Raw genomic sequence first — 20,236 nt, forward strand, 5'->3', positions numbered from 1 at the left:
GGTTAAAAACACTGGCTGCTCTTCCAGAGGACTTGATTCCCAGGTGTCACATGGTGGCTCACAAACATTTTTTTAAATTAACTTATTCATATTACATCTCCATTGTTAGCCCTTCCCTTGTTTCCTCCTATTCCTCCCTCCCTCCCACTTCCCACTTCTCCCCTCCCCTATGTCTGTGATTGAGGGAGACCTCCTCCCCCTATATATGCTCTTAGAGTATCGAGTCTCTTCTTGGTAACTTGCTATCCTTCCTCTGAGTGCCGCCACATGAACTCTGGTGCCCCTTTTCTGACCACATCCCCTGGATGGGGAGGCCTGGCGGCACTCACAAACATTTTTAATTCCAGTTCCAGGGGATCCGATGCCCTCTTCTGACTTTCATGGACGGGCATGAGACATACGTGCAAGCAAAACACCCATACAGTGTACAATTATATATATTTTAAAGAAAATGAAATCAGTTAGCAATGACAAAACAGCAGAAAACCTTGAGTATCCAAGCAAAACTCTCCAAGGAGCCACTTAGAGATGAATACTTCTTTTGAAAGCTCGCTTTCGTTTACTTGCAAAGGATTCACTCTTTGGGGAGACTCGTGGTATTGGAAGCAGAAGGAAAGGGGAAACACTTCAAGACCATAGCGGTGTAAACAGAGGTCACTCACTAATAGGACACGTAGTAAGAATGGTAAGTGTGACGGCATTAGAGCGTCCTCTTTTCCCCGTCTTTCCCCACGCTGGCTGGGGCTGGGGCAGAGGCAGGCTCAGCTCAGCCTCTGCTCAGCCTTGCTGATGTAACTCAATGAGCCGGCCTGCAAACACAGCCAGGGTCCCGATGAGACAAACCAGCATGAAGACTCCAAGGAGAACGTGGTCCATCACCATGGCAACATACTTCCATTCCTCAGCCGCCTGAGAGGAAAGGGGGCGTTAGACAGGAATCCCCTAAGATGGGACACAGGCTCACTCACAGCATCCCCGACTGGCCTGGCCTTCAATAAGTAAATCTGCAAGCCTTACCACCTGAGGCTCATTTTATAATCTTTAATTTTTACATAATTATTTTATGAAAAAATTAGTTGTTGTTGTTGTTTTTTTTAAGTGGCCGGGGCAGTCAACAACAGCACATCTGAAGTCAGCAACTGTAGCTTGAAGCCAACTCATTGGTCAAGTGAAACCCCCCTGTCACACTTATGCACTTGACCATCTAAACCCAGAGGGGCATTAGCCATGTGGTGGTGGCACATGCCTTGAATCCCAGCACTCAGGAGGCAGAGCAGGCAGATCTCTGAGTTCGAGACCAGCCTGGTCTACAGAATGAGTTCTAGGACAGCCAGGGCCACACAGAGGAAACCCTGTCTCAAATGCCTAAAAGTAAATAAACAAGCAGACAGATGAATCCCACAGGCGTGAGCCTGAAGCCACAAAGCTTACGTCATTGGACTCCTGGTCTGACTTCATGGCCTCTGCGATGTACTTGACACCCTCGATGGCACTTTTGACCTCGGGGTGCTTAATGAGCGGAGAGTGAAAACCCACAGGTGGAGGCCCCGACTTCCCAGAGATGTCGGAGATATCTATGTCTTCTGTAAAGATTCTTTTCTCTTGTTTATCTCTGGATGGTCTTTTCATTGTGGAGAAAAACATGACGTTTGGAATAGTGTCGATAAAGACCTAACACACAAAAGAAACGCACAGCATAAGACTTCTTGTCAACATTTCCAGAATCACTGCCTTTGCATTAGCAATGTGATCTTGGGCAAATCTCTCAGCATCTCTAGGCCTCAGTCTCCTTGTCCCTAGAAGAAAAGTACTGTACTAGGAGTCAGAGAGGCTCAACTCTTCTTGGGCAGGTCCAGATGGCTGTAGTAACTATGATTCTGTAATGTGAGCACTTTGCCACTGGAGGGAGCCTGTGTGCGGACACCCACGTTGCACTACACTTCAGACTCTGCAGGGGGCAGAAAGGTCCTGGATTAAAGACCAGTCCCTGGCAGCCTCAAGTATGTAAACGTTTAGCCCCACCAAAAACAAAAGAAACCTGTTTTCTACTGGTTTTTGTTCCTGATGTTAAGTGTGCAGAGCTGTTGCCCAGAGTCATCTGACAGGGACAGTTAGACTCCATCAGAAATCCAACAGGGCAAGCTAGTACTACTGACACTAATGCCCTACAGTTTAATATATATGCCTTTTATAAAAAGTGGTCATATTTGGGTGTGGGGGGGTGTGTGGCTCAATGGAACAGTGCTTGTCAAAAATGTTCAAGGCCCTGAGTTCGACCCCCAGCATGACCACAAAATTAATTAATTTTTAAAAAATGCGTGAGGTGTTAACACATTTTCAGTTCAATAGTATAAATACTTCGGGGCACACTCCTTGGATCAGTATAGTCTCAACTGATGATTTTCACTGGTGAAAATAAGCGTGTCTATTCACAAACTGAATATAAACACACCAATAAAAAGGTTAAGAATGCCCAAGCATAGTCAGGGACCTATTAATTTCTAATTAGATCCCATAAGCTCGGTGGGAGTGGGCTTAATTCATTTTACTTTTCTTCAGTCTCCGGGAAGGCAACACGGGCTGTCCCCACAAAGAAGCAGTTCCTTCTCCTCGGGGCTTCCAGATGCCTAGGGAGGACTTTCGATCCTCAGCACTCCCAGGGGTCGGCGAGGAGGACTCCGTAAGAGAGGACCCGTGAGTCTCGGCACTCACCCTCCGCACCCAGTCGGGCATGATGTGGGTGCTGGGCGAGCGGTGGTGTGTGTTGATGACAATGACGGTGATGATGATGGACGCGATGACGAACACCATGGTGAACAGCATGTACTTCCCGATCAGAGGCACGGCGCTGGAGGTGGACGGGATCAGCTCCACAATGACCAGGAGGAACACGGTCAGGGACAGCAAGACAGAGATGCTCAGCGTCATCTTCTCCCCTAGAAAGACAATCGGGAGACATTGCAACCACCCACCACCCCCTCCTGAAGGTCCAGGACTCCAGAATGGGACTGTGTTTGGATACGGGGCCATTAAGGAGATACTTAAGGCAAAACAGGAGTATATCGGCGAGGGAGGATTGGGACGCAGACACGCACATGGAAGACCGTGTGAGGACGTGGAGAAGGCGTCTTCTGCAAACCTCAGAGTAGATTAACCCTGTTGGTTCCTGCTCTCAATTTGAGCTCGCGGAGCTATGAGGAAATACGCTGCTGTTGTCTATAGCGACCCACCTGTGGCATTCCATCAAGGCCGTCCTCGCACACTCACGCACCACCGAAACCCACGGTGAAGGAATGTGAACAGCGTGTTCTCAAAGGATAAATCTGGGCATCTTTCCTGTGTGACTGCAGCGCCCAGCTCTACCGACGGCATCAAATGGCCGGCGTTTCCATTGCAGTTGCTAAGCGGCCAATGGCTCTACTTTTTGTTGGGACTCAGGAAAACAAGAGGGATTCTGGGTTGGCAAGCTAGACCCAGGATAGAAGTTTGAATAAACCCCACTAGTGGTCCTTTTTGTTACCCAGCAGGTGGCTTGACATCCCAGAATGCATTTTTTTCTCAGGGTGAAGCAAACTGCAAGGCCAAAACTAAAAAAAAAAAAAAAAAAAAAATCTGCCATGGAGGAGTGTGTTCAGCACGTCCAGGGCTCCTGATCTTCAGCCCTTCCCTCCCTTTCATCTAAAAAGTTTTTCTTTACACTCTCTTCTCCGTTTGGTTTGTCTTTCATGGTAGGACCCCCTAAACCCCCGCCTTTTTTCTGCAGGCCTTGAGACTCAGGGGACCCAGCTGGCCACGCTGCAGGAAGGTCAAGCTGACTGGCGCAGGATCGTCTTTGTGGGGTGCTATAGAGAACCTTAGGCTGCTCTTGTTGGGGGTCTCTGGGGGAGGTCTCTCGTGTTGCCCTCCCTGCTGTTATTGTAAACCCCTCTATACTCTTTTCATACTCTTCCCGATGGTTGGTATAGAGTCGGCCTTCTGTACCTGCAGATTGTGCAAAAATCCAAGCAAACTCAGACTGAAAATATTCAGAAAAATTAAGTGGTATATATATTGGACATATGCAGACTTTTCTGCCACTACCCCCCAAACAATATAGAATGATAATTATTTTTGCAGCCTTTACAGTGTATCAGGAGATAATTTCAGGCTGGAGGGATGGCTCGGAGGTTAAGAGCACTTGCTGCTCTTCCAAAGGTCCTGAGTTCAGTTCCCAGCAACCACATGGTGGCTCACAACCATCTATAATGAGACCTGGTGCCCTCTTCTAGTGTACACACAGGCAAAACACAATACATACACAATAAATACATCTTTTTTTTTTTTTAAGAGAGATCATTTTAAGCATCAAAGGATGTGCAGAAGTTCCATGTGACTTGAGCATCCTTGAATTTCGGAGCCCATGCGCGTCCTAGAACTAGTCTCTTGTAAATGCCGAGGAGCTACTAAAAAAGAGGGCACAGGGTAAATAAAAGTGCAAAACTCTCAATTCTACCTCCAAACCAAGAAGTTAGAATTATAAACATTAAAGTTATCCAGCTATTTACTGTTTCCTATTTAATAATACTGATGATAATAGCTAACCTTTACCATAGTGTAGCCAGAACTGCAGTAGTATTTACAGTGATAAACTATTCAGTATTTATAGATGTTAATTAATTTCTCTATTGGTCTAGTGGTGTCTTTTTTTCTTTTGTATTATTTGTTTAGAAAGTTAAAATATTTATTTGTGCTGGGCATAGTGGCGCATGCCTTTAATCCCAGCACTTGGAGAGGCAGAGGCAGGCAGATCTCTGTGAGTTCGAGGCCAGCCTGGTCTACAGAGTGAGTCCAGGACAGCCAAGGCTACACAGAGAAACCCTGTCTCAAAAACAAAAAAGAAAGAAAGAAAGAAAGAAAGAAAGAAAGAAAGAAAGAAAGAAAGAAAATATTTACTTGTACTTATTTGCTTGAAAGATATATGGGAGGCAAGAGAGATGGCTCAGAAGTCAAGAGCCCGGCTGCTCCCTTCTAAGCACCCACACTCAGCTCACAACCATCATAGCTGTCGTCCCAGGGGAACTGATGCCCTATTTTGGACTCCATTAGCACCAGAAGCACACATGTAGTGCCCAGACACACATGTAGGCAAAATACCCATACACATAAGGATAACATTAAATTAAATAAACAGAAAAGTGGGCGTGGTGAGGCTGGAGAGACAGCTCAGTGGTTGAGAGCACTTGCTCTGTCAGAGAACCCGAGTTTGATACCCAGCTGTGAGCTCCACTCCAACCACACAGCCACCCAGTGTGACTGTCTGCACCCTGGGCACAGCAGCGACGATTGGGGTCCCCACGTCTCTGTGAGCACACAGTTAGTCCCTGCTGTCCCTAGCAGCATGAGCTCCACAGCAGCTGCAGTCATGGCCGCTGCGCTCACCTGAGTCTGTGGGCAGGTAGAACACCAGGCTGGTTAGGAAGGAGAAGAGCAGGCAGGGGATGATGACGTTGACGATGAAGTAGAGGGGCAGGCGCTGCATCACGAAGTGGTAGGTGATGTCCAGGTAGGGAGTGGTGGGGCAGCAGGAGTAGAACACCCAGTGCTTCCAGCCCCGAGCTTCCTTGATCACCCACTCCCCGCTTTCCATGAAGTTACTCAGGTCGGGCTGGTCACTTTCCTGAGAAACGAAATCAGACTTGCAGACCCCTGCTACCTCAGCCTGAGGAAGGCAGTGACATGGTTAACCATGTCCCGTTGGAGGGTCACTTTCCCAAGAGGGAGGTTGGGCCATTTCTGCATAGGGGTAAGAGGTTCATTTCCTATAGCACACATCATGTAACACGTTAGGGTTATTTATTTTGGCTGTACACACAAACCAGGAAACTTTAAGAACACTGGCACCCAAGCCCCACTCTTCAAGACTCGCTCATCAGAATTCTTTTTTTAAATATTTATTGTGTGTGTGTGTGTGTGTATGTGTGTGTGTGTGTGTGTGTGTGTCTGTCTGTCTGTCTGTCTTCACACACACCAGAAGAGAAAGTCACCCCATTACAGATAGTTGTGAGCCACCGTATAGTTGCTGGGAATTGAACTCAGGACCCCTGGAAGAACAGTCAGTGCTCTTAACCGCTGAGCCATCTCCAGCATGCTCATCAGAATTCTTGAAACAGCATGTAGCAAAGGGAATTCATTTAAGCTCTTACTTCTCCCAGGCAGTGCGTCCAGAACCTTGGCACTCGGCTGGAAGCCACACACCTAGATGCTTCCCTAGTCTGTGGTGGTGCCAGGAGCCTGGGATTGTTGCGGGGTGAGCAGGTGAGGGGGTGACTTGGATACCTGGGCAGGCCTAGTCCTGAAAGCAGCCTCATCGCGGGAGGCCACCACCTACCGGGTTGATGGCCACCACAGAGCCATCATAGGTCCAGGTGCCCAGCTTCATGCTGCAGTTCTGCTCATCGAAAGGGAAGTGGGTGACAATAATCTCACAGTAGCTTTTGAAGATGGCTGGAGGCGTCCAGGTGATGTGGCCAGTGTGGTCCAGGAGCACCTTGGTGAATTTGACAATGGCGAAGTCGCCGTCTGCACTGCAGTCGGGATGAGAGAAAAATGGCTCCAGTATTGCATTCTAGTCTACGGCGGTGCTCCCCAAAATGATCTTAAACCAACACGCATTGGGGTGATTGGTAAAAAACACACGTTCCTAAGCACTAGCCAAGGATGGTGGGGGGTCCTGTGATTCTAGCACTCCAGGGGCTGAGGAGATGGATAAAGAACCCTGTTAGCCTGGGCTACATAGCAAGGCCCAATCTGTCAATCAGTCACCCAGTCAAGGAAAAAAAGAAAAATGCAGATTTCCTGAGCACTGAGCAAGTCCCAAGTCAGAATGTGGGAATCTGCAGGCTTCAGATGACTTGGGCAACTGCCCCTCAGCCTTTTCCTTCCCCTCCCCCAGAGACACTTGTTTTGTTTTCTGTTTCTTTGTTTGTTTTCCGAGACAGGGTTTCTCTGTAGACCAGGCTGGCTTCGAACTCACAGCGATCTGCCTGTCTCTGCTTCCGGGGTGCTGGGATTAAAGGCATGCGCTACCACGCTGGGCCTCCCAGAGACACTTATTATTTTTTTAAACAGATTTTATTAATTTACTCATATTACATCTTAATTGTTATCCCATCCCTTGTATCCTCCCATTCCTCCCTCCCTCCCATTTTCCCCTTACTCCCCTCCCCTATGACTGTGACTGAAGGGGACCTCCTCCCCCTGTATATGCTCATAGGGTATCAAGTCTCTTCTTGGTAACCTGCTATCCTTCCTCTGAGTGTCACCAGGCCTCCCCACCCAGGGGACGTGGTCAAATATGGGGCACCAGAGTTCATGTGAAAGTCAGTCCCCACTCTCCACTCAACTGTGAAGAATGTCCTGTCCATTGGCTAGATCTGGGTAGAGGTTCAAAGTTTACTGCACATATTGTCCTTGGCTGGTGCCATAGTTTAAGCAGGAACCCTGGGCCCAGATCTGCCTGGTACATTTACACTATGGAATACTACTCAGCTATTAAAAACAAGGAATTCCCGAAATTTGTGGACAAATGGATTGAACTAGAAATGATCATAATGAGTGAGTTAACCCAGAAGCATAAAGAGTCAAATGGTATATACTCACTTATATCTGGACACTTGCCCAAAGGGGCATGTCCCATGAAAGTCTTCACCTAACAGGCAAGCGGGACAGAGGAGAGGACATCCTATTGGGACTCTAGGTCCCAGAGACACTTGTAATGGTGGCCTCCATCTGTGTGCTTTGAGAGTTGCTGGGAAAACTAGAAATTTAAAATAGAATACTCCTAGCAGCTGAATATTGTATGGGGCGTAGGGGGTGGGGAACTGGACTGGCGTCCTCCTGAGCGTTGTTTAGAACCCTGTGGGACAGGTCACAAACTCAGATGCCATCCGGCCAACAGGGGAGGAACCGAGCCCCTTACTATCTAAGTGTGACCTTCAACACCAGGCTGTCCAGGGAGCCCACGTGAGTCTGAAGACCCAACGCGGCCACAAAAGCCAGATCCCGTCTCAGAAGCCGGAAACATAGATTTGAAACAAACAAACAGACAAACAAACAACCAAACACTCCTTCCATTTCCTCTAGTTCTGAGGATTCAGTATAAGGGCTTCACACATTAGACAAATCCTCTGCTACTGAGCTGCGTCCCCAGCCCTTTTCTCTAGCCACGGAGGTGCTTCTTGTGAGTCTGCGGAGAGGACAGAGCTGTCGTAGGGTTCTCACTAAAGAGAAGACATCGCTTCCATCTCTATCCAGAAAGATGCCGCCAGCAACGGGGAATTTGGCGTAAGCCACAATCCCGGAACTACCTGGGCTGCTTGTGGTAGATGCTGGGAGGGCCGCCAGAGGGCGTTGTTTTCATTTCACCGCCCCTACCAGCCCCCAGGGGTGAGGAGGGGGGAGGGGACATCTATCTGCTGGGACGCACAGCTCTGCCAGCTGTATGTGTGGGGTCAGACTGCAAATCCTCTAGCTGACTGCGCATGCTCCTGCTCCCACCTTGGAAGGATGCTCTTTGAAATAAATATTCCCTGACAAATAAAGGGCATATGATAATGAACGTGTCATTAAGCCAAGCGTCCTGAATCACATTATAATTTCACAACACACAGTCTGTTGCAGGGCCCAGTGGATGGCAAGGCAGGCATCCGGACAATGATGCTGGCATGACATTCAGGACACCCCCGGGAGTTGAGACCCATGGTGGGGGAGGGGGTGGTCGTATTTGAGTCCCAGGAACTCAGATGGGAAGTCCGGGTGCCTCGGATGGTTGCCACACGCCCCACTGCAGCTCTCTGGGATTAATGTCCCCACCCACAGCCCTGATTTAATTTGGCTCCCATAATTGTTTCTATTCATAACATGGAACGCCATATGGCACCCCTTGCCTGTCAACGTGGCTCTGGTTTTAAGGGTTATTTAACACAAACGGTGAGGAAACGCATGTGGCAGTCCTTCCGAGGGGACACTTGGCCCACCCTGTGTGGCTTTGCTTACTTGTTGTAGAGCACAACGTCTGGCCGCCAGATCTTTTCCGAGGGGATGTGGATTTTTTTCACTCCTCCATAGTCATCTGGGTTCCATTTCAAGTTGTAATCTACCCATTGCTAGAAAGGGAGACATTTCCCCAGTTAGAGTGCCGCAGCAGCTAGATAAGGCTCTAGAGTGATCCAGAGTCTGCGTGGGCCGCAGGCTTTGGAAGTACAATGGCTGAATTGTGTGTTCTGGTGTTAGCCCATACTTCAGAATGGGCCCTTCGTTGGGTCTTTACAGAGAAATTAAATTAAAGTGAGGTCATTAGGGCTAGCCTTAGTCTAATGTCCTTTTTTTTTAAGGACATTTAAATCTCTCTCTCTCTCTCTCTCTCTCTCTCTCTCTCTCTCTCTCTCTCTCTCTCTCACACACACACACACACACACACACACACAAACACACACACACACACACAGAGAGAGAGAGAGAGAGAGAGAGAGAGAGAGAGAGAGAGAGAGAGAGAGAGAATGTTTTGTGAACATGACTGCAGCTATCTACAAGCCTCGTAGAAAGTTCTGGAATGGATTTCCCCTCACAGTCCTCAAAGGGTACTAACTCCAATGACACATTAACTTTGGAACATCTGGCCTCCAGAACGGCACAATGATAAGTCCCTGCTGTTGAAGCCTTCTAGTTTGTGTTCCTTGGCTATGGCCTCCTAATAAGTGAATCCACACAGAAAAGAATAAACATAAAAAGAGAAGCCAAATCAAGCAGGATATTGGGATACGTCAGATATATACGTAGCTCCCAACACCCCAGGGGACCTACTTTCAACATTTTGGTATACAATCCTATTTCCTAGATTGATTTCCTCAGGGCCCAGGCTTGATTTTGGGTGAATAAAAACAACGTAAGTGCAATAACCCAGCTGGATTACCTGTTTCAAGCGAACGTTGGTTGTCACAATCTGATTTACTTCATCCTGAAAAAAGTGAAGGGCCCCTCTTTAGGGCATGACTAGGAAACCAAGGGTAGAGGTTCAGTGTAAGAGTGGGTACCACAGAGTGGGTGCCACAGAGTGGGTGCCACAGAGTGGGTGCCACAGGGTGAGTGCCACAGAGTGGGTGCCACAGGTTGGGTGCCACAGGGTGGGTGCCACAGGGTGGGTGCCACAGGGTGGGTGCCACAGAGTGGGTGCCATGGGATGGGTGCCACAGGGTGGGGACTACAGGGTGGGTGCCACAGGGTGGGTGCCATGGGATGGGTGCCACAGGGTGGGGACTACAGGGTGGGTGTCACAAGGTGGGTACTACAAGGTGGGTGTCATAGAGTAAGGACCACAGGGTGGGTGCCACAGGATGGATGCCATAGAGTGAGTACCACAGGATGGATGCCATAGGGAGCCCCTCAGTCCTCTCTTACCACATTGATGAGCTGGATCAGCTGTAGACCCACAGTGACCTGTACAATGTCACGGTGGTCGGCCACTGGCCGTACCACATTGCTGTAGTCTTCAAATAGCTTTGCCACCAGACGAGTCTCATGTTCGGAGCCCAGAACAAGGCCAGCTGGGCAGGAAATGACACATAGCTTGTCAGATGCTGTTCTTTACCTTGCGGACACTCTCACCAGGGTTAGTGAAAGGCACACAGAGCCCTTGTCGCGTGCATTCAGAGTCCCCTCCCTAACACAGTTGCGGGTGTGGTCCCTTACCCAGCACCAGTAGAATGAGACAACATCTGTTCTCTGAACAAGTGACCTTACTTAATGCAGCCCCTGGCCATTTCACACTTGCCAGGCTACCACACAGAAGAAAAAGCTACAGCAAGGCCAGCAGGGGTGTTTTAGAGCCTGGACATGGCTGGACTAGCCTCTTGTCTCATGATGCCATAAACAGTTAAAAGTAGATGCTGCCTTACAGCCACTTAAAGGGTTCAGAGTGTCCTTTGGAGACGATGAAAGAGTTTAAGAACTAGGTAATGGTGATACTGTCACTGAACTGTGCACTTTCAATGGTTAAAATAGTCAAATTTAGGTAATGTGTGTTTTGCCTCAGTTTTTACAAATCCCTGCTGATAGAGCCATGTATCCATTAAAACAGAGCAAAAAACCCAAAACAACAACAAAAACCTAAACAAACAAACAAAAACCCTGTGCTTTGATGACTTGGGGTTAGGACTTCTATTCAGAACACAATTTCCTTCTTGGCTCTACCACGTACCCTCCCTCATGCAGGCCGCAGAGGCAAGCCGCCTGTTCTGACCTGACCTTCAGAAGGCACCTGACTTGTTTCAGGCCCTTCATCTGACAGAACCCTCACATTCCAAGCCGTGATCCCATCTCCTAATTTTATGAGTGTGGTGTGGGCTGGCTGTAACCTCACAGCTGCCTGTACCCTCACCCCTAGGAGAATCTCTCCCTAGTCCATCCTATGCCTTATAAAGATCTCCCTAACTCCAGCCTGACAAGGACTGACGTTGCCTACCCAGGAGCAGCCACACAATTCACTTACCCCATTTCCATGACTAGATGTTTCTGAAGGCTGTGGCCAAGGCCACCATGATTTCTTCTCCATGGGCCAAGAAAACTCTAGATGCTGACCCGATGAGATGTGTTCCCTCTTTGCCCGAGAGTGTTAATTCTCACCTAGAGCTCGGGTCTTTATGAACTGGCTAATGCTATGCAATGAGTTGGTATCTTAAATTCCACAAACATCTAAAAGCCTCCTGAATCAGTGGGTAACTTTTTTTTTAAACCATAGCTTCACAGGTGAGCACACCGAGGTTCAGTGGGTAGCCATGCCCTCTCAGGCTGCCTCTTAGTTACAGGCAGGTTTATGGACGGTTTGTCTCTTCCCTTAAGGTAAAATGTAGTCTCTGTTTAGATTTGAGCCTTTCGGTGTAGCTCAGACATCTTTGCTGTTACCCCTGTGGACCCTGACCTAACCCACACCTCACTTCTAGCTTTCTAAGTTTCCTGAACCTCAAAACTTCCAACAGTATCAAAAGGGTCCAACTGAGTAGAACTTTCTCATCAGTCTCTGCTTCTTAGATTGGTCTCAGTGGGCAAGGTGAGGAGATACAAGCCCCGCGCCCAACAGTGTTTATAGACACATCACCGCAATCCATTGCCAGGAAACAAGCCCCCAGGACCATCAGTGGTGGAATGAGGAAGCAAGCCAGTGCGATAGAATTTTACAAGACTCCAAGGAAGAACTCTGTGATTCCCTTCCCAGCTCCAGTATGGCTTGGTGTGCTGGAGTCAACACATGCCAGTAAGCAATCTCTCACTAAAGACGCAGGCTATAAATAGAGCACAAAGCATGGCAACATGGCCCTTTTTAGCCAAGTCACATTGATACTCTTTATCCCAATAGTGCCAACACTATCAACTCACCAAAGGTCTGTTGACTGTCTACTGCCTGCAAACATTGTTTCAGGAATGTTACAGTATTTGAAGGTGAACCTGGCATGAATCCTCCTCTCTACTCACATGATGTCATTAACATAAATAACTGAACAACTGGAAGTCAATATATCCTAAGAAAGGTGACGGTAGCGAGCTTGGGATTCTCAAGTGGAAGACAGGAGAAGGCTGCTGTGAAAGATGCTCTATAAACAGGACAGCAGTTGCTATGTGTTGGGTGAGCACTGAGAAAGTGGCCCTGACAAGAATGAGTGAGAATTTTGCCCAGAGAGGACCGATGCTAAGAGACAAATTTGCAGCAAGGTCAAAGTGTTCTCTCGATATCATATTGGTCTAATCTGTAGTGTGTGAGTGTGACTGTGTGTATTTGCATGTGTGTATGTTGTATGCAGTTACGTATATATGTACATGCATGTGGAGGCCAAATGACAACCTTAGATGTCATTTCTCAGGGAGCCACATCGTTTTGGAGACAGTCCCTCATTAGCCTAAATTTACGATGTAGTCTAGGCTGGATGGCCAGTAAGCACCAGGGACCAGTCTGCCTTTCCTTTCCCAGTGTTGGGATTACAGACATGTGCCACCATGCCTGGTTTTTACAATATGGCTTGTGCGGATTGAGCTAAGATCCTGTGTTTGTGAGGCCAGAGCTTTCCTGACGGAGCCATCATCATCAGTCCACTTTGTGTTTGTACACAGGGAATTGGTCCCTGGTTTTGACAAAAAGAATTCTGAACTGCAGTGAATCACCTTGAGTAAATCTTACTCCATATTGTGTCTCCTCCTGGGTGACATCAGGCTGTTTTAGGACTCTGTGTGGGGCAAACTAAGTTTTTAAGCGACCACATCCCAGAATTTAAGTCATGTCATGTCACAGGCTTGCTTATACTCTTTAACTTAGGTTTCCTTACAATAAACAAATTTAGGTTGCATTTTCTAACTCTAAATTTCTATGGACTGCTGTCACACCCTTTGCAGGGTTCCAGGAAAGGGCCTGTCTGGGACAGTGAGGAGATTGAGAAAAGAAACACAGACAGACACACGGACACACAGGAAAGCTGGGGTCGGATGGTTTGGCCTCTCAGATGGAGAAACCACAGACCTCAGGATGCTCGGTGTGTTTAATATATAGATTGACCAGGGGAATACGGTTATTGCACACAGTTAAACAAGGAGGCTGGGTTTATGGAATGCAGTTAGATCAATGGGACAGGGTTAGCTGTCTCAGAGGGAACAGCTCTGTAGGAGAACAATCCTCAAGCTGTAATATCCAGGTGGGAGAAAACTGTGGTGGACATTTCTTTAAGACTTAGTATTATGTATACAGTGCTCTGCCTGCATGTACACCTGCCGGCCAGAAGAGGGCGTCCGATCACACTACAGATGGTTGTGAGCCACCAGGTGGTTGCTGGGAATTGAATTCAGGACCTCTGGGAGAGCAGACAATGCTCTTACCCTCTGAGCCATCTCTCCAGACCATGGTGGACATTTTCTGCATATACTTTCAATATTGACACATGAATCCGTGGAAGGCTTTGCCACTTCCCTCTGAGCCTTACCCCAGTGGGAAGGCTTTCCCATTCCTCCATGGCTCTGAGACGCTAGGGTTCTTGACACGGCACATACTCACCCAGGGCTTCCCGCACTCGGGGCTTCCTCTGCGTCCCACAGACAACGCATCGGAACCAACGCAGGAAACTTTAGGTTTGATCAAAATACACAACACACTTCTCTGAACAGCTCCACACACATGAATTTGTTGTCCTAAGAGATCTTGCAGGTATTTTCTTACAAGCATTTTCAGAAGTTTCACTGAGGGAGCTGAAGAGATGGCCCGGAGGTTAAGAGCACGCATCGCTCTTGCGGAGGACCCAGGCTCCGTTCCCAGTACCCACATGGTGGCTCACAGCTCCCTGTAACTGAGTTCTAGGGAATCTGATGCCCTCATGCCCTCTTCTGCTCTCTGTGCTCATCAGGCACACATGTGGTGCACATACCTGCGGGCAAAACATTCCTATACATAAAATAAAAATCTTTTAAAAGTTTTTAAAAACAAAATTTCACTGAGCGTATGTTTGCAGACACTTGCACACACATACTGAACCTGCTTTGATTGAATCACTGTCGAATTCCACAGGATTTCATTGATCTGAGTTTGGATATTTCCTCTAACTCTGCTATTGAAAAAAGATATGTGTACGTATGTGCTCTCTGCTCTTGCCTGGAAGGCCTGTGCTTGTCAGAGCAATGTGAGAGCAAGGGGAGCTGTGGGCGGCCAGCCACTGTGCTCCTCAGCAGGAGGATGTCACCACGAGTAAGTTCATCGGAAGCAATCAACGGGCATCTCCTGTTTCCCTGTACCGGAAGTCCGGGGCTCAGGATAACGTTTCAGCTGCTGTGATGTGACACATTCCAGAGCAGAGCGTAGGTCAAGGGCTGTGCAAGGTTTAATGAGTCCAACCCAACTAAGACCCACATATAAGTAAGATCAGTAGAAAAAAAAGGTGTGTGTGGGGCAGCAGCAATGCACACAATATGGACTTCTAAAAAAAGAATCTCTGAAGTTGAGGGGGGAAAAAAAAAAGACAAAACATTTTTCTCATAGAGACAGTTTAGTTACATTTGTTAACAGATTTCCCTTCCTGGCACCTGTAGCTGTCAATCAAACTTCTTCATTCTCAGACAAATCACAGAGGGACAAAAGGCCCATAAGTGATGTTATTTCTGACTAAACATTGCTGTTCAACCTTGCAACACATCATCATCTCCAAACCATGGAACCTAGTTACCGTTGCTGCTGCTGATAATAATAATAATAATAATAATAATAATAATAATAATAATAATAATAATAATAAATAGTTTAAAGAAGTTTATGACTTTGTATTGGGCCATATTTCCAGGTGTCTTTCACCACAGCCCCCGGGCTGTGTGTTGGACATGCCTGCTTGCTATGAGTTATAAGCATTGCAGAATGCTCCCATGTTCTACTAGTGGCCCAGATTGTACAAATGGCGCCAGGATGTTCACATGGCTGAGTCCGGGACCAGGAAACAATAGAGCAACCAGGATACCTTGCTTGTGGCCTTTGCCCAAGCAGCTCCTGCTTTACCTGCGGAAACAAACTAAAAACAGTCTATCCTCAGAAGACCATTCGAGCCGACCTCAGGCTATATGACAGGTCAGGCTGGTGTGGCTGTGCAGCCTGCGCTCCAGCAAAGAAACAAGACTGTGGCCTCGTGGGTCAGGCACAGTAGTGCTTCACCCTCAAAGGTGAGCCCCCCGGGCCCGGCACTTACCGGAGCAGAAGCCAAGCAGCAGGAGAAAAGCCGGGAGCTCCATGGGCCGCGGGCGCTGCGGTGGCCTCCAGCAGCCTGCCGCCTGTCCCAGTCCCTGGCACTCTGGCTGGAGCCTGGCTGCCGGCGTTAGAAGCCAGCTGCCTCTACGGCTGGCTATCCTCTTACACCACCTGTGTGCGTGCACGACAGCTGAGCTGCCCACAAACTCAAAGCGGGGAGACCTTCTCGACAAATCCCGCGGCTACAGACACGCAGACGTGCCCTGTTTAACATGATCGCTGTATTCATGTTGGGTGTCAGCTGCATGAAAACATGTGTAGACCATCATCCAAGAACTTATCCTTTTGTTCTGTGCTAAAGATCAAATCCTGACCTCGCACATGCTAACTAAATATTGGCTGAATGAAACGAGCTAAAACAGCTCCACCACTGTGGGCTCCCCCACAGCCTTATATATCAGGTTTTAATTTTCATTTGTTTGTTTGTTTGTTTAATGTGAGGGTGGTGGTGGGTTTGCCGTGGCACCTGTGTAGGTTAGAGAGCAATTTTCAGAAGTTGGTTCCCCTACTTATGTGGGTCTCGGGGATCAAACTTAGGTCATTAGGCTCAGAGGCAAGCACCACTACTTGCTGAGTCGCTTGCTGGCCCATGAGTCAGTTATTAACAAAAAGCCCTGCGCGTGCCTCAGTGGAGGCCATGGATTTGAGTAGATACCAGCTGTGTAACCGTCCTTAATCACGCAAGGGTATACGCCCCCTACAGGCGGCAGGCGGCAGGCGGCAGGCGGAGGGCGTGGCCCCGTCTTTTGTGCCTGTATTGAGTTTGCAAGGATGGTGGGTGTTGAATTGGCTGCGGGAGAATTCCATATATGATCCTATGCAGCTTCTAACAAAGACAGCTTTTTCTGTGAACTGATTTCCCTGCATCCTAAGTGGCTATTCCCTCCCCCCATCTCTGTCAGGCAGAACCTAGGCCACCCAGAGCTGTTGGCTGGGCCCACAGGAGCATCCTGTGTCGCCTTATTACAGCACAGCACTTAGTGGGGGAAGAGGCGTCGGCCCAGTGGCTTTTGTTCCAGATTCCTGCTCCCCGCTGCCTCCTGCAACCTCCTCTCTCCCTCAGGAAAGCAGAGAGCAGAGCTGGTCAGCTTTTCAAGCCCTTTGTTTAAAAGACGCCCACCTCCCTCCCTCCTCAAATAATCTGCTGCGCAGCGTGCAGCTTGCAATTGTTCACTCTCTGGAAGCGATTTCTAACCAAACTCAGCTTCTCTGTAGGGTTGGAGTGGGTTCTAGCAGGAAGCAGTCATTTGAAGACACCCTTGCTGCTTCCTGCACGCCTGGCAGCTTCCGGGGTTGGATCTTGAGCCTGAGGACAGCATCCGGTTAAATCATCCCATTCTACAGGGTCCAAACAAATAAGACAGGAGGCTTGCAGAACAGAGGCGGGAGCTGCACGCCTAATTTACATTTTTCTGCTTAACTTTAATCTCAGCACTCAGGAGGCAGAGGAAGAGGCAGGCAGATCGCTGTGAGTTCGAGGCCAGCCTGGTCTACAAAGTGAGTCCAAGACAGCCAAGGCTACACAGAGAAACCCTGTCTTGAAAAGCCAATAAAAAATAAATAAATAAATAAATATTTTCTGCTTAAATTACCGGATATAAGCGAACTGGTAAAATAATCGATTTCCCCTCTTCTGCTTTGTGCCTAGTCAGGGAAACACCGTATTACCCAGCACCTCCTTCACCTGTGACTCGGTTCTAGAGTCAAAGCTGAGCAGAGCTTTTCCCCCCCCCCTAGAGCCACAGGCTCAGGAGACACTATGCTCACACAATAGTCAAGGACGACAGTTTTATTTAATGATCGTCCAGTACCTAATGTGGGGGTTGTAGCTGTGTTTTAGTCTCCAATATCAGTTTTCTTGCCTTCTTCTGCAATGCTATATGTTTTAGAGTTAATTTTTATTTTTAATTGTCTTTCCTTAAAAAAACCACCTTTTAGATTGGTTTGTTTTATTTTGCATGTGTGAGCATTTTGATTGCATGTGGGTCCGTGTGCCTTGTGTTTGCTTGGTGCCTCCAGATGTCAAAGAAGAGCATCAGATGCCCCGGAACTGGACACGTGGATGACTCTGAGCCATCAGGTGGGTGCTGGGAACCGAACCTGGCTTCTCTCAGGGACAAATGACCTTGATTGCTGAGTCATCCCTCCAATGTCTAGAGTTTAATCTTTAACCGCAAGATCCCAACGCAGAGGACCAAATTGTGTACTCATCACCCTCGTTACTGTACAAGTAAGTCCCAGAATTTCTATAGCTGAACACAATAAATGTTTTGTTTTCACTCATGAAATTGTGAGTGGGGAGAGAGTAGTGGGGCAGCCTCTTCCACACAGCCACTCAAAGACCCAGGCTGCCCCAAGCAAAGCCAACGCTGCCGTGGGGCAGAGGCTAGAAGGGCGAGGCATCTCTGTTGGGCAGTTTGGGGGCCCGAGAGACTCTCCTGGCCTAACTGGCTTGGATTAGCAAGTTGGTGCAAGGAAGAGGTGAGAGCAGGCAAGAAACAAGTCTGGAAATTTGGAGCCTTTTGTTTTGACTTTCAAAGAGTAAGAGATAACATTGAACGAGGGCTCTGAGCTACAACAGCCCTTTTAGACTTCACATTAAGCAAGGCGAAGGATGGAGTGCAGGCCTCATAGTCGACAGCTTGCCTAGCAAGCGCTGTGGTCCATCTCCAACACCAAAGGAGTGAATGGATGAATGAATGATGAATGATGAATGAATGAATGATGAATGAATGAATGATGAATGAATGAATGAATGATGAATGAATGAATGATGAATGAATGAATGAATGATGAATGAATGAATGATGAATGAATGGATGATGAATGAATGAATGAATGATGAATGAATGGATGAATGGGTCTAATGAAATGGCTCGGTTCAATCCCCAGGACCCTCATGGGAGAGGTGGGGCCTCTGGCTGCGCCGACACTGCTCATGTAGCTAAAGTGACCCCTGGATGGGGCTGCAGTGTGGAGGCCACTGGTGGCTTTGAGAGGCACAAATCCTGGCCACAGTGGATTGAAGAGGGACAGAAGGACTAGAGGTGCATGTCTGCAAAGGGCGACAAAGAAAGGCGCTGAAAGCCAGTACAGAATACAGAGGAAAAAAATTGGGTGAAGGGCACCTTTTTCTTTTCTCAAGGGGAGAATTCACAACGTATTTGCAGGAAGATCACAGCGATCCAGTAACCGTGACTATGTAGCCAGGGGTAGAAAGAAAAGAGACACAAAAGAATGTTTCCTGAAGTGAGATTTATTATTGTAACTTGCAAAATAAATAATAAAACCACTCTCTACTCAGAGCATGTAGCTCTACTCTATCATGTTCAATGCCTTTAGAATATTCTTTATACATATATATACATATATACATAAACATACATATATGCATACACACACATACCATAATTTGCTTAAGCAACTCCTTATCCTTGGATACTTGGACACCTTTCTTTCTTTATATCTGTGTGCATTAGCTTGTATAAAAAAAACCATGCAGTGAACATCTTTATACATACAGATCAGCCCACTGTGACACCCGCACCCCCCTTCACAGCACAGAAATACTTAAGTCACTTCAGTGCATATCAGATACCCTGAATCTCTAGCACTGAGGTCCTCTTCCTCTGACTCTCCCTCATTGTGCTGTGATGGTGACTGTAGTCATCAGAGTCCGTCTCTCCTGTAGATTGCAAAGCGAACAGAGTAGTGCCTGGGTCTCTCTGCTCTCAGCTGGGCATGGCAAGGCGTGGAAGGGCGTGGGAGGGTGTGGTGGGGAACCTGGAATCTCATCACTGCAGAGACTGAGAAAAGGGGGTTCCAGGTTCCAGGTCAGCCCAGGTTATCATCAGACCTCTATCAAATAATAATAAAAGACTAGGACAGATCCACTTTATGCTTTTATTTTAGGTAAAGTGAGAATGTGACTATCAGTCTATCAATAACCTTGGTGCCATTTGGGGTCCTTCCAAAGTACTTTCTAGTGAATGAATGAAAATTTATAAAAAGTGCATCAAACAAAACAATAAGTAAGTAGGAGGCACACTAATTTTTATGGTTTTTACATTTATTTAATTTTATTTTATGTGCATTGGTGTGAAGGTGTCAGAACCCTTAGAACTGGAGTTACAGACAGTTGTGAGCCGCCATGTGGGTGCTGGGAATTGAGCCCAGGTCTTTTGGAAGAGCAGACAGTGCTCTTAGCCACTGAACCAACTCTCCAGCTCCCTAATTTTCATGGTTTGATGAGTGGATTGCTGTGGACCCTTCACTTCTGTCCCCACTCACATTTTAAAAAGTTTATTCTTCATATTTATTCTACTATTATATTTTTATAATTTCATATATATGCAACATATTTAGATTAGACTCACTCCAAATTCTCATCCTAAACTCCTGTATTCCTCCTGCTCCCAAATTCACACTATTCTTTTAAAC

The 20,236-nt window shown here is 47.5% G+C and overlaps 1 protein-coding gene across 1 annotated transcript; it reads right to left on the reverse strand.

The window, feature by feature from the left end:
- Positions 1–431: 431 nt before the first annotated feature.
- Positions 432–15,933, reverse strand: CHRNA1 (cholinergic receptor nicotinic alpha 1 subunit). Its single transcript, XM_084797734.1, has 9 exons — positions 15,738–15,933; positions 10,435–10,580; positions 9,950–9,994; positions 9,034–9,143; positions 6,368–6,563; positions 5,419–5,656; positions 2,713–2,936; positions 1,432–1,671; positions 432–909 (listed from the first exon to the last, which is right to left on the reverse strand). Exons 1-9 carry the CDS (start codon positions 15,778–15,780, stop codon positions 778–780), a joined length of 1,374 nt encoding a protein of 457 aa, XP_084653860.1. The 5' UTR covers positions 15,781–15,933; the 3' UTR covers positions 432–777.
- Between the last annotated feature and the right edge of the window lie 4,303 nt (positions 15,934–20,236).

Source organism: Acomys minous (genome assembly GCF_964271855.1).
Source record: "Acomys minous genome assembly, chromosome: 10".
In the NCBI taxonomy this organism is placed as follows: Eukaryota; Metazoa; Chordata; class Mammalia; order Rodentia; family Muridae; genus Acomys; species Acomys minous.